This window comes from Dipteris shenzhenensis, chromosome 5 (genome assembly GCF_047967505.1).
Source record: "Dipteris shenzhenensis isolate YYH24624 ecotype China chromosome 5, Dip_SZ_1.0, whole genome shotgun sequence".
In the NCBI taxonomy this organism is placed as follows: Eukaryota; Viridiplantae; Streptophyta; class Polypodiopsida; order Gleicheniales; family Dipteridaceae; genus Dipteris; species Dipteris shenzhenensis.
Window position 1 is genome coordinate 3,753,480 of NC_141600.1, and position 15,620 is coordinate 3,769,099.

At 46.6% G+C, this 15,620-nt stretch overlaps 1 protein-coding gene across 1 annotated transcript in view; it reads right to left on the bottom strand.

Annotated features, from left to right (window-relative positions):
* Positions 1–15,620, bottom strand: part of LOC147901517 (cytochrome b561 and DOMON domain-containing protein At3g07570-like) — a 53,393-nt gene that overhangs the window by 21,724 nt on the left and 16,049 nt on the right. Inside the window, exon 3 of the mRNA XM_087374986.1 lies at positions 7,910–8,199. Within this exon, the coding sequence (XP_087231112.1) occupies positions 7,910–8,199 (290 nt within the window). The remainder of the gene's footprint in view (positions 1–7,909; positions 8,200–15,620) is intronic.

The following is a 15,620-nucleotide window of genomic DNA, read 5'->3' on the forward strand; positions in this document are numbered from 1 at the left end:
ATGAATCACTCTCATGCGAGGCTTTGTCTTCATGGTTTCAATCCCTAACCACACAGAAATTCAAGCAACATTCCCCAGCTAAATCTTCTGGGCCGTTTTGTCTTGAGTATCCAATCTCAATTCAAAACTCCTCCTGTCCCCAGCAGGATCGCCAAACAGATGATAAGGAAAAAAAGGAAAGACAACCAAGAATTATGTACTTCACCACGTCAGATAGCTGAGACTTCATAGGGATCAGCTGCAATGTGGGCACGTAGATGATGAGCTTATGAACCAGGTACCAACCAGAGCATGTGTCTTTGTATTAGGCACCAAGACAAACCTCCCACAAAAACTGACTGAACATGGATCACACAAACTCAAAGAGAGCCAAAAGACTACACAGCCCGAAACATATAAACTTAGAACTGAACTTCCCCCCAAAACTCAGAGAACAGTCAGCCTCAGAATATTATGAACCCACAGCCCACACTCCTAAGCTTCCATCAAGGACAACAGCACCTAACTTTCCCCAAAGCTGCAGTCAACGACCCAAGAGTGAAAGGGACTGGCAAATCAGGTCGCATCAACCATCTCTGCATTACAAACCCACTTCCAGCGTATGTATTCTTCTCCTGCCCATAGAGTACTCCACGCTCATACTTCACGTCGCCAACAGTCCTTCAAATGATTTAAACCAGCCCATACATTCCTCGTATCAGCTCACGTGCAAACGACGATGGTCCTGCCTGTAAGGTAGCCTTGCTCAGCCAACTACAAACAGATCGCTATCTCTGGAGATCTTCAGTGGCAAGGTCTCCTTAGCATCACCGGGCACTTGCTTGGCCAAAGCCTCCCTGCTGTCAGCCTTGAAGCGAACGTGTACCCCAAATAACAGTCGGCCCATGCTCTTAGATTTCGTGGAGCTCACAAGATCCTCTCCTTCAACCGCACTATCAACACACGGCCAAAATTCTACAGGACTTCAGTAAGTGCCACTTACACCACCGAGCTCATCATCACCAAGCACCTAGGGTTCATTTGTGCCAAGCATGCAGTCGGAAATCCCCATCCCATCACGTACGTAGGCCTTCACTTGATGGGCGCTTAGCCTTTCGCTTTCATCTACGAGACCCCTAGTTACGTGCGTCACTTCCTCTTTTCTTCAAAAATTCTAGATTTCTCTACACGTGATCGATCGCAATCCAGACACTCTACATTCCTTGCTACGTAGCCACCTTTGCATGAGCAGGATGCCTTCCCAATCAGTCCAGCCACCTCATCCTAATTTGCCACCTCATCACTGACATTTTACCACTCTCCCATTTAAAAAATGCAAATATCCCCCCAAGGCACATTAAATGCACATTTTGGACCTTTGGTCACACAATTCCCACACACATTAGCATGCACATTAAGACTTGCATGTACCCCCGTACACACACATGAAAAGCCCCTTGACATGGACACCAGAACATATCAAATTCCTGTAACATGCAAGTGCACATTGACTCAGGAAAATAAATTTAAAAAACCCTTCATGTCTTGATTTTCATGAACCCAAAAACATTTCACTTGACCACACACTGGACACCCTTGCTCTGGAAGTCTGGTACAACCACATTGCATTTCATCATCTCCCATGAAGTCCCTGCAAAACATACTTTATTGTCTCAAAAAACTATACATTAGTCCATCATGCTTGTGAAAGAAAAATCCACAATTGCCAAAAGCCCACACCTACCCTAGATGTGTACAACTATGTGCCTACCCACAGCTATATACAGTGCTCAAAAACTTGATACAAATTTTGTCCTATCAGCGGTGGAAATCCATGGCGCGGGCGACGAATCAAGCGGAACGTGGCAGACTATGGCAAGTAATCGGGCAATAAATCTGTGCGCCGCGGTGACGGGATTGCTGCCTGCTTTTACTCGATTGAATAGCCTTCCCTTGTCTTGAAACAACTCTACAGTCACATGGGCTAGCTGGCTGAATTGACGAAGATGCCTGGGAAGGGATGGACAACAATGGGAAACTAACCCTAGCAATGCTCCGTGCAAGAGCAGCACATGTAGGTGCAAAATAAAGTGGAAACAATACTACTCCAAGGAAAAGTGATGGCTTGGCATAGATGGGAACGGATCATCACAAACCAGCTGGTTTGTGTTTGCATTGCCATTGCAGATTCCATTAATCATCAGGCAGCAGATTCTTTTGGTCGTAAGGCAACAGATGCTATTGGTCATTGGCTAGCTGTTCGCGTTGTTCATCGGGCAGCAGGTTGCTTGGCACCGATGCCTAACTTCTATCAAGAGTCCACATTGGATGCCAAGAAACCACAACTCATGCAAATTTCCCAACTCATGCACAGTCCCCAAAACTAGGAAGAAAAGCAATGGTAGTGCCTTGTTCACTATCTGCATCAGGTGTTACGTTGCAAGTTGCTCGACACTCTATTGCTGACAGAAGGTACGGCGGAAGGTGGAAAGGGGAAGAAGGCACATGGTCCTATGAAGGTGCTCTAATCCGAATGTAGAAAAGGGGACAGGGCCAGATTAGAGAAAGGGGGTAGAATGCAGAAGGGAGAGAGAAAGAAAGAAAGATATATTAACGTCCACAAGAGGCCTCGCAGGCCTATGGGACAAAGTACAGAATCAAGTAGCTCATACAAACCACTGTGGGCCGGGGCAAAGGGCTCACTAAGGCCTTGCTGAGTTCTAAAATGCTATGCTAGTACAAAATGGCAAAATAGCATGAGAGTGGCATGAGGATATCAAGTGCTCAGAGCTAGAGTCCCAAGTGTATGGACCGGCTGTACATATCCAGGCTCCATGATGGCTCTCTGATGAGATGCAAAGAGCTCACATATCTGCATCTGTCGGGATGTCTCTTGTTGTGGTGGTGGTGGAGGATGTGGTGTCCTTGATCTCTGGATATGATGAGCTATGTCAAGGGTGATGCCTCGCCTCGGTCGATCTACCCTAAGGAGAGCTGAAATAGGTCGGACCTTGATTGTGTGTGCTATGGTTGCCTATCGCGCCGTGTACGGTCTCTGTGCCCCGGCTCCCTCCACTGATCCATATATCTCTCATGTTGGCTAGCTCCTCCTCCTCTATCCCAGGGTATCCTGGGGCTGAGTCAAATGCATAGAAGTCCGTGACCTATCTCTGCGCTCGGTCTACCTCGGCACCCTGTGGTGCAGTGGTCCCATCCTCGTGCTCTCTGATATGTTGTAGTAGTATCTCCTTGTGTTGTCGCATCTCCATCAGGTAGAGCCCAATACAGACCTGGTCCTGGAAGTGGATCAGTCGTGAGAGTGGGCCAAAGCCATACCCCTCTTCAAAAAGACAGTGGTAGCGCCCTCGGATCTCATAGTAGGCTAGGCAGACACATAGAAAGTGCTCCTCTATCTCAACCGCCCCCATCTTGTACAACCTGCAAGTCCGCTGCTCTCTGGGTATGCGTGCAACTCTCACTGTCTCGATCCTCAACTGATGGGACGAGACCCACATCTGTCTCATGGCAATCCTCAGTGCGTGTGAGACTCCTCTGTCCTCGAGATACTGAGGTCTGATGATGAGCCCATCTTCCGATACTCTCAGAAAGTGGTCATAGTAGAGCTGGGTCTTGGTGGGGAACTTCTGGTCCCCCCCCCCCCCCAAGTGCGAGATGTGTGGAGCTGGAGGAGATCTAACCATATTATGCGGTTAATCTCATCCCGCGGTATCGACTCGGGCGGTGCATCCACGCTATACCAAAATGGGGGAAGCCGACCCATCTAAATGCGTTGACTGGCAAACCATGCAGTGATGCATGCAAACCATGCTGTACCTCCCCCTCTCTGCTAGTCGTATGGAGGACTCTAGTGCCAGCCTCGGAGGTCTCTCGCGAGGTAGGTCCCAAACTCTGTGGAGGAAAGTCACTGTCTAAAAAATGGCATCAACCTGGAGAGAGGTCATGGCAAACTCTGCATGTACTATCTGATGGGGGGACCGAGGGCTTACCCGAATCATCCTAGAGCCCATAGTCACTTGTAGCCGCTCAAATCTCTTCCATTTTGCTGCTGAAATATCACACCCCAAAAAAGGTGCCACATACATGGCAGTCAGCCTCACTAGAGTGTCGAAAAGCCAACACTTCGTCGGTGGATCCTGGAAGTGTGCCTGGAAGCATTGTCGCTCTAGTCGGGCCAAGGCACCATGCCCTCGTGTGAGTCATGTTCTAGCTATGTGGGTCATCTTGAAAACTGGCCCTATGAAAACTGCACCCAAGTATGTGTAGGACTGCACAATCTCCACTGCTTGACTCTGGTATGTAAAGCTATGTCAGTGAAGCACTGCGTAAGAGGTGTTGAAAATCGTTAACCATCAGGTCTCTCTCTCTGCAAAACACCTCTAGGGCATCTAGATATCTCTATAGTCCCTCTGACGAGATGATAGGAGGACTATGTCATCCACATATAGTAGGATCTGTATCATCAAGTCTGCTAGTGGTGCTCCCTCGCCTCCTAGGCAGTCTATGAAAGATGTAATCTCATCAATGTAGAGCCCGAAGAGAGTCAGTGAGAGAGGGCATCCCTGCTTTACTCCGATCGTGCTCTCAACCCAGTCTAATGACCTCTTGGGACACGAACTCTCCCTCTAACTGACTCGTATAGGCTCACCACTCCCCAGATCAAAACCTCTGGAACCTGCATATCCTGTAGTCTCCTGATCATGCGGGATCGCGGGATAGTGTCGAAGGCCTTCTGAAAGTCTACAAAACAAGTATAGACTTTCTGGCGTCTCGACCTCGCCTCCTCAATGATAGCCCTCAAGGTGAAGATGTGGTCTAGAGTGGAGTGTTGTCTCCGGAAACCTGCCTGCCCTAGAGCACGCTGCCCATGTGCCTCTGTATGGCTGCTGATCTCCCTCTCCAGTATCGATCCATAGATCTTGGCCAGCCTGTGGCCAATCATGAGAGTGCGATAGTTCCCAGTATCCATGGGGTCGCCTACCTTGTGTATCGATACTATGGTGGTGGTACTCCATGAGGGTGGGAAGCCATGACATGGCGTGGTTGAACATTTGTGCTAGTACCGAAGCCAAAACCACCTATCCATGATCAAAATGCTCAGTCTGTAGTCCCTCACACTCCTGTGCTCTCCGGTTGTGAAGCTGGCTGAGTGCAGCCCGCACGTTCTATGCAATGAACAAGTGGCAAGTGGTGGGCCGGGGCATAGTGGACATATCAAGTGGTGCCTGCATCAGGACATCATAAAGAGAGCATGCATAAGTGTACCAAACACATGGGTCTGTGATTGGTATAGGTCGTTTCCCCTCCAATAGAAACCCTCAACTAATGGTGGGATTCCCCCCTCAGATTGAACTGATCACCTCGTCCATTCTACGGATGAGGAAGACCCACCACTTACGACGTGTCAGTCGCCATGAAACCCGCTGTGCCTCGGATGATGTCAGGTGGCCAAGGGCTCACTCGCGTGTGAGGTGAGCTCTCATCTCTCTGCACTCATCATCATACCAAGGATTGTGTGGCATCTTCCCTAGTAAGGCACGTGCAGATCGAGTCGTGGGGGAAAATCTCCCTTCGCCAAGTTGCTCACATAGATGGGGTTCATGGCACGATCAAAGTGAACCTGTACACGAGTGGGCATGGGGGGGGCTCTCCTTGTGACTAGCATAGTGGTAGAGATACAAAAGGCCAAGTACGAGTGATCAACACCGAATGGGGGAGGGGGGACAATAAAGTCGTATATCCGTGAGGTAAAGGCCAAGGGACGGCCAAGGGACCCAGTAGGTAGTCCACTGTGCTTGTCCCTCCGCCATGTGGGAAAGAAGTGAGACCACCGGATGATGGCAATCTTTGTAGACCATTGTAAATGATCAAATCATGAACAGCCCCTAGCTCAAGTACACATGTGGTGCATCTGCAGAGTGTCTCACTATCACGAGCTCCTATCCTGATCTCAGCTGCATCTAGTTCTGGTACTAAGAGGGAATCCGATGCAAAATCTAGTAGGCCCACCTGCCTATTCCTGTGCGTGCATTGAAGTCACCAAGAAGAAGGATGTCCCCCTGCCTGGAGAATTCAGTGATATCATCCTGAATCGACTCATATGGATTGTGCCCTTCTGTGGTGACCTCACGTGCATAGGATGAAGTATCTAGAGGGAAATAACACACTGCTATGAGAATCGGTCGTGCATCTGGTAGCTGGACTCGTATCCACATGTGTCGCCCATGCTCATCTCTCCGTGCCACTGATATGAGAGGTCTCATGTGTGATCTAAAGAGGATAGCCACTCCCCTCGAGCCCCGCACACCAGTGTCTCTCCTCATCTCCTTCCTATGAGATGACTCCCATGTATATCCTATCACGGTGGGCAGTCCTCTCTCGGGGCTCTCATGTGTCTCAGTGTAGAAGACCATGTCTCTATCAGTGTATTTCTCCGAGAAACCACCTAGATCAGACCACTCTGTGCCATTGCAATTCCACACTGCAATTTTCAGTCCACTTTGTGTCCCTCTGGCCCGACACCGTCATAATTCACCCTCTTCTTTCTCTTCCTTTCCTTCCTTCTCCCCCGGTCCTGATCTCCTCTCTCTTGGATGATCACCCTACCATCTCTGTATGCAGCCCATTTCCCTGCTTCTCTTGCTGCCATGACGTGTACCATACCTTCTCTCCAGTGTTCCTACTGTAGGAGGGTGAGGTCATCGTCCAGGTAGATCCGGGTTCCTTTCAAGGTCACCCTTGCACTCATGAGGGTCTTCCTATCCATGGCTGTTCGGAGCTTCATCACAAGTGGCCTTGTGGGTGCATCGGGCTTACCAACTCTCCAAGCTGTCTCACATGTCAGGTCTCAAGGTGTCTCACATGAAAGGGGAAGAAGATAGGAGATGGCGTAGGAAAGAAGAAAAGAGGTGGGGAAGAGAGAGAGAGACAAGAGGGAGAGATTGGGAGAGAGAGAGAGAGAGTAGTCAAGTAGGAGGAAGGAAAGGGAGTAGAACTAAACATCCCCTGGCCAAATTAGCCCTAACCCTCACTAACTTGGCCCAATCTTGGCCTTCATTACATAACACCATGTCAGAGGTCAAGTGTTGGTTGCAGTACCGGTATGCAGCACAAAATGACTGCAAACTCTTTCCAAAATATACCCAATAGCCTACTGTAAATGAACCAACATAAAACATTGATATGCATGAGATACAACAGCAAGTAGAACCTCAAAACAAACTCTAAAAATATATCCGCCCACAGAGGTGGCAAAGTGTTGCTCAAGGTAGAGCAAACTCCAGCAGGTGCTGGGCATACAACCAAGGATGTTCTGTCAAGACTGAGGGAGATGAAGGTTGCTACGACTGTGTATGCTCCTGCGTGCCTCTAGTGAAGATGGCTTCAGTTGGATACAAAGACTGACGCAAGAGCCTCCTTTGTACAGGGTATTCCTGGCCAAACATGTTCAGCCAACCAGCAGACCACATCTAAGGTCTACCGACGAGATCTGGACCAGATACAAACAATCAGACCAAGACAACCCGGTACCGACTTGGTCAACCTTTCAACCCGACCAAAGTGTCAAAACTGCTGACAGCCTGACTTTAACAGTCAGATTCCACTAAGGTTCCCGCAATTCTGCACTAGAAAGTTTCTAATTTGTGATTATACCTGATGAATTTCTCTTCGTAATAAACCAGGCCATATCTGGAGGGCTTTCTTCAATCATTAAAAGGCCTCCAATATTATTATGTGACAGATTTATGTAACATGATGTAATCTTCAGTGAAAAACTAGTAATACCATGTCAAGATACCTCTTTGCAAATAATTAGTCCTTGTCTATGCACGACTTTAAGAAAAACGTAAAAGGTGAGACCTGAAAAATAAAGATTAAAGTCATGGTGGATATAAGGTGTAGAAGCACGTACTTGAAGAGCTCCAAGCACAAGGACGAAGATTCCAACAGCCCTATGACCGTGCCAATCAGCAGTGGGAAGATCTTGGGTCAGTTTAATTCCCAATGCCCCACCCGTTACAGCAAGAAGGAAGGCAGAACTTTGGAAACCAATATGTAGGTAGAACCACAAAGGATCCCATTGTTGAAAATATCGAGCAATGAAAATCCCAATAGGAGCAAAGACTGCCCAGCCAATAATGTTTACAATGCCATGAGTACTTCGCGTTTTATCAGTGGGACTGGACGTAGATGTTGTTGCACCTGGAAAAATATTCAAAAAGAAATGCATCTCTCTCTCTCTCTCTCTCTCTCTCTCTCTCTCTCTCACACACACACAAAACACAGCCCTCACAGGCCACACACATTGTTGCTTCCACCTACTACCACTATCGGTTTGACCACACAATGTACACCTTAGACAGTGATTACTCCGCACACTTCTCGAGGATATAGAAAGCCAATCTTCACTTATGCCAAATCCCAAATATTCAAAAAGAAATGCATCTCTCTCTCTCTCTCTCTCTCTCTCTCTCTCTCTCTCACACACACACACACACACACAAAACACAGCCCTCACAGGCCACACATTGTTGCTTCCACCTACTACCACTATCGGTTTGACCACACAATGTACACCTTAGACAGTGATTACTCCGCACACTTCTCGAGGATATAGAAAGCCAATCTTCCCTTATGCCAAATCCCATCCCTCGTGTGCTCTATTCTATATCACCAACATCATTCCCTTTCACAATCAGAAAGCTTCCCAAAGGATATGTCCCTCAAAATAGCCAGTATGATGCGAGACTCAAAACCACTCAGATGTTCCTGGCACACTGAAATCAAACAGGGGCATTCCACAAGTTACAGAGTACAACACAATATGGAGAGAGCAAAACGTAAGAATCCACGAACTAAAGTTGCAAGAATGAAAGAATGATAGAGTACAAGGGTTGTCATTGGTCAACATGACAGAACTCTAGGATAACCCAAACACACAAACCAAACTCAACTACTAGTAAACTGTGGTTGGGGGGGAAACCTCAGATAAGGAAAAGTGCACCTAACGCTTCTAAATAATTATTACATTGCCTTAAATATTACAATAATCCAACAGCCCCTTGTAGTGGCAATGTCATGGTGTACAAGGAGTGATCTCAATCATCAAATGAAATTAAGCCCAAAGCTTGGCAGAAAGCTTCAAACATTTCTTTAGATAATGTGTAAGACACTTGATCAAACTGCTCTCTTGCATGCAATCTCTCTCTGACATAATGATAATGTATCTCAATGTGTTTTGTGTATGCATGAAACACAAGATTCCATGCCATTGTAATAGTATTGGCTGTTAGTGAGCCTAAGAGTAGATGGCTGCAAACCACCACAACCACCATCAACAATCTCATGATACACATTCTCTTGTAGTTGTAAAGGCTGCCCTGTACTTAGCTTCACATGATGTCGCCTTATGGATTGTTTCTTGCTCAGCCAAGAAATACATGAACTACCAATAAAGAAACAATTACCACTAGTGGAATGTCTTGCACCATAATCCCCAGCCCAATTTTAATCATTGAAAGCATGCAAATTAGAGTCATCCCCACCAGCATAGAGCAGACAAAGAGACCGAGTACCTGCAAATATTTGAAAACAGGCTTTCCAGCACTTCAATGCTGTGTCTTTGGACTGTGCATATACTTGCTAAACTGGGATATACACTGCACTGAATATCTGGATGGGTAGTGTAGAAAATGAGGCATCCAACAGCTGACTAACAGAAGCAGAGGTTAAGGGTTCCATAACAACATCAAAAGGTTCACCTGCAGCATGCAAGGACAGCCTCAGCCCTGGCTCCATGGGAGCAGAAATGGGCTTGCAGTCCTGAAAAGTGAACCTTTGTAACAGTCCCTGAATATATTTGTGACTGTTTGGGCACGATGCCTTCATCCGATTGTAGAAACGGAATGCCCAAATAATAGTGCAACAGCCCCCAATCAGACATCTCCAATGAAGCCATAGTTTCCACAAGTTTCGGAAATGGGGAAATGGACACGGGTGGGAGAACAGTATTTCAGAGTTTCGGTCACCAGAAGAAACGGTGGAAATTGAGTTTAGGTTTTTAAGGTTAATAAAATATTATATATATATATATATGTCATACAACAAGGCCTGAGAAGACAACAAGAAGGAGAGGAGAGGGCAACGGCTGAGGAGAGCAAGGAGAAGAGGGCAAGGCAAGGAGGAGAGAAGAGCAAGAAGGAGAGGTTGGAGAGGAGAGCAAGGAGGAGAGGAGAGGCCAAGGGCTGAGGAGAGCAAGGAGGAGATGCTGGAGAGGAGAGCAAGGAGGAGGGGCATCGAGCTGAGAGGGGGGTTGTAGGATGAGAGGAGAGCAAGAGGAGAGGCTTGGAGAGGGAGAGCAAAAACTGCCCTACCCGCCAATGGGGTTCTTACTCGGTAGTTGAGGCAGGTGTGTGTGTGCTGTACTTTTGCTTCTATAGCTGAGCATTGATGTCTACAAGCTCTTACATTGCTGCTCTATATATGTGTTTTCCTGGCTAGGCTCCAGAGGCACTGCTTTTTTTTAATTTTAAAAAAGCTGGCCTGCCCAAAACGCCATTTCTGGTTTTGGAAACAGTGCCGAAATGGCCAACCGTTTTGGGTGCCCAGAAATGCCGTTTCTGGACACTATGAATGAAGCTTCAAGATCATTCTTGAAATCTGCAATTTTCTCTTCATGTGTGCCTGTGCAGGGTATCATTCACATATAGGATGACAATCAACAAATTCTTGTTGTCATAATATAAAGGGTACTCTCAGTTGGGCTATTATGCAGACCCCAACTAGTCAAATATGTATGAATATTCTCCTACCAAGCCCGTGGAGCTTGTTTCAGCCCATAAAATGCCTTATGCAGCTTGCATACTTTGTCTTCCTAACCAGGCATCTGAAAACTAACAGGCTGACTCATATACACTTCTTCATGCAAGTCCCCATTGAGGAAGGCTGTTTTTAATATCCAACTGATGTAATTTCTACCCAAATGAGCGGCCAAAGAAACTGGTGGTTATCTTGGAAGGGCAACAGTCTCATTATAATCTATCCCCTTTTGCTGAGAATAGTCTTTGGCAACCGAACTTGCCTTGTACCTATCAATGGTTAACATCAGATTTACTTTTGATTTTTTACACTTTGTCTCAGTAGCTTTCTTCCCTATGGCAAAATCCACCGATTCCCATGCATTTTTCTTCTGGATGGAATCCAATTCTGACTTCATGGCTCTGTCTTGGGCATCCTCAAAACTGTTAGGTTCATCTGTATCACACAGCAAACTCATCGAAGCAGTATCAACATACTTTGCTTCTCCCGGTCCTCCCTTGTCCTACAGGAGAGATTGGTTTAACGTATGTTGTCATGCAGAGTTTGTAACAGCCACTTGGGGACTGTTCTAGCTTCTTCTGAATCTCTCTCTATGGCACCGCATCTCCATCAGATAGAGGCCAACACAAACCTGGTCATGAAAGTGGATCAACCGAGAGAATGGCCCAAAACCCTACCCTTCCTGAAGGAGACAGTGGTACCCCTCCTCAGATCTCATAGTAGGCTGGTAAGGGGCAAGTACATAGGAGATGATCCTCTGTCTCCACCTCTACCAGTGTGCATAACCTCCAAATCCATTGCTCTCTAGGCATTCATGTGGCTCTCCCTCCTCAATCCTCAGCTGATGAGATGAGACCCATATCTGTCCAATGGCAATCCTCAATGCGTCTGAGACCTATCTGTCCTCCAGATACTAAGGTCTGATAATCACTCAATCCTCTAACTCTTAGGAAGTAGTCATGGTAAAGTTGGATCTCGGTGGGAACTCATGTTTCCCCCCCAACTCCATGACATATAGAGCTGGAGTAGATCTAATCCTATGACGGTTGATCTCATCTCGTGGTATCTGAAGGGACGGGGCATCCAAGCCATACTAGAAGGAGGGGAGGTGCTCCATCTGAACACCCTGTCTGGCAAGCCATCTAGATATGCGTGCATACTACGCCGTGCTAACCCCTCCCTCGGTTAGTCGTTTAGATGACTCTAGTGCCAACCTCAGTAGTCTCCAGCTAGGCAAGGCCCAAACCTTGTTGCCAAACCCTATGAAGATATGTCATTGTCTGAAAGCTGGCATCAATATGGAGTAGAGTCATAGCAAACTCTGCCTATATAATTTGATGGGGGACCGAGGGCTTTCTCCAAATCATCCTGAACCCCAGAATCACATGTAGCCTCTCAAAACTCTGCCAATTGGTCGTCGATAGGTCACTCACCCAAAAGGATGCTACATAGATGGTGGTTGGCCTCACAAGTCTATCGAAAAGCCATCCCTTCGTCTGAGGGTCCTAGAAGCTTGTCTGAAAGCACTGTCACTCTAGTCGAGCCAAAGCTCCCTGACCTTGTGTGAGTCGTGTCCTAGCTGCATGAACTATCGTGAAAATCGGCCCCGTAAAAGACGACTCCTAGATAGGTGTATGATTACATGATCTCAACCAGCTCCCCTCGGTAAGTGAAGCTATATTAATGAAACATTGCCCGTTAAGTATTGAAGATCATAACCTTGGTCTTAGCAAGGTTATGATCCTCTCAAATCTCTGCCAATAGGTCGCCGATAGGTCACTCACCTAGAAGGATGCTGCATACATGGTTGTTGGCATGGTTCACAAACATGCTTTGAAGGCATATGCATTTTGGGAAGATCAACAACCATACCATCCTTATATAACTTCACCAAAGCTCCAAAATTGAGGTGTCCAAACCTCTCATGCCACAAATGGGTATCTGCCATGGTAGAATCAAGAGCAAAGACATGTGCATCTGCAAGTGCATCATCATCATCCAAACATCTGTCATAAGCATCAAGCCTATAAAGACCTCTAGTCAATGTGTCAGTCAAGACCATGGTAAAGGCATGTGTAGCATCATACATTGCACACCTAACACCATCAAAAAGAACCTGAAAGCCACATGTAGCTATGGCTGAAATAGAAATGAGGTTCTTACAAATGCCTGGAACATAACATTCTCTAGAGTAACAATATCACTAGAGACATAAGTAAGAGCAACTTGACAAATACCTTTCATGGTATATGATGCATTATTGGCACATGTGACACTACCCCCTGAGATGTATGCTCTAATGAGCTGAATAACTTCCAGCAAGATGTGATGTGCTTGCTAGCACCACTATCAAAGAACCAGGCATCATGTACATCTGAAATTGCCATGCAAGCATCATGAACATCAGGATTATACTGACATGTAACCAAGAAATCCCAATGCTGGTCTTGTGCAAAATTAGCGGACTCATGTGGATCTTCTACACTAGAAGAACCAAATACTGCAAGACCAGACTCCTTATCAGATGCAATGCGCTTCCTACATTCAAAAATATCATGCCCAGGTTTCCTACAATAGTTAAATCTCTTCTTCTTTTTCTTATCCCCTAAAGAAGAGGCTTCATGTGAATGATCAGCATGGGAATGAGGGGGTTTACTAGCTGAAACCTTGCCTTTGCCTTTATTTTTGTGCTCGGCAGCAAAGGCTTGATCACTAGCCATAGAAGCATTGTGATTCGCACGGCTTTGCTCCTCCTAAAGAAGAGCAACCAGCTGGTCAAATGAGAAATGGTTGGCATTGCCACCTGCAACCAACCTCAATGTAGTAGCAAAGCCTTGATAAGAATTAGGCAACCCATCAAGGGTATTAGAAACAAGCTGAGAATTAGGCATAATCTCATCAATGTTGGCCAATTTCTCTTTCAAGTCCTTCACATTAGTAAGATAGGCATCCATGTTACCACCCTCATCAAGCTTCAAATTTTTCAATTGCTTGCGGAGATAGCATCCCTCGCCTCATTTTGCACCTAATACAAAGATGCAAGCTGATCCCATGCTTGCTTAGCTGTCTTGCAAGACCGGATGTGAGGGACAATAACCCGTTTCACTGAAAGAGCAATCAAGGCATGTGCTTTGGCATCACGACCATCCCACTGAATCTGCTCCTGTCTAGGAGGCAAAGTACCTGTAACAGTTGCTGCAAGTGTTCTACAAGCAGCATTAGAACCATCACCTGAAGTAGAACGAGATGCAGTAGGTGCAGCACCAGAAGCGGCATTACGTGTAGGCCTGGCTCAGAACTTGAAACAGTATACCATAAATTCGTGGCAACCAAAACATGTCCCATCATGTATGACCACGTGGGGTAATTGGTGCCATCAAGCTTGTCATCAGCCCCAAGCATTCCAAAAAGGTCATCTTTGTTGCTAACCATTGATACAAATAGAGAAGCAGTAGCACAATGGACAAAGGCAAAAAGGGGAGATACTACTCTCAACTGCAAGAACTAGTAACTGCACAAGCCTCAAGGCTTTCAACTGCACAAATAACTTGATGTCCCAACAAAGAAGCTGAATGAACAGCAAGTATGTGGCTTCAAGAGTGCAAGAACCAGTCCCAAATGCAAACAATGGTGACTTGCAATGCTCCAAAGTGTAGCAGCAAGGCCCAAACTCCAAAATCGGTGGAAATAATCATCCCAAAATGCTGTAGCAAGCTCCAAACTGCTCTAAAAGCTGGCATGCTTCACGAGGCGGACTGAAACACTTGAAAAACCTGATGCAATTTCTGTACAGGTCCATACAGGGTGTATGGACCACAGGGTTGAAGCAAGATGCAGTAAATGCAATCTGTACAGCTCTGACAGCTCTGTATTGCAGTAAATGCACTATCAGGTCCGTACGGTGGCTGTACTGGAGTAAATGCAGTAGTAAATGCTGCCAACAGTCCGTACAAATTCTGTACAAGCTCAGAACAGCCCTAAATGCACCTGCAAAATTCCGTATAGCATTTAATGTGCTTCTGTCAGTGTCCGTACAGTCTGTATGAACTATACGGCTCACACGTGTGGAGCTGCCTGCAAAGAAAAAGTCCATACACATCTGCAGCAGGGCTCAGATGCTCCGAAATCGAGTTATCTACGCAGCGGGAGCTCTTGGAAGACGTTTCTAGCAACAGAAAAGCTTGGAGAAGCACTGAATGCTCACATATGTGGAAGGAACCTGGGAAAAATTCCGACCAACAGGAAAACAGGCTGCCAAACAGCTCCTAATGGCTCCAGGAGGACTCCGGGTGGCTGGAAATGGCTAGAGGGTGGATCCATGACCTGCTTTGATACCAGTGTTGGCTATGGCAATCAATGAAAGCTCAAAAATGAGTGGAAGAAAGCCAAAAACGAGCTGTTGTATTGAAAATCCTGCTACAACAAGTGTGGAGGCTCAAGGGTGAGCCAACATAACAAAACCCAATGGCTAACTGCCCTAACTGGACTAAGTGTCCTAGCTGACCTAGGTGGTAAATGTACTAACTGTACCAACAATCCTAACTGACTATAACTAGGCCTACAAGGCACATACCAAGGAATAAGTGGCACCTATGAATAGCCCATAGAATGGCCTACAGCTTTGGCCACAATAGATCTACAATCCGACCCAAACCCCTCAAATTCTCCAAGGGTGGATTCTGCATAGCCAATTCTAGAACCCCCCCTGACAGAGACAATGTGGCCCTCTCAAAGGCCTTGCTGGACCACACCCCTTCCCCCCTACCTTGCTGCCCTATATGCTCAGCCTTGCCCTCTTAACACCT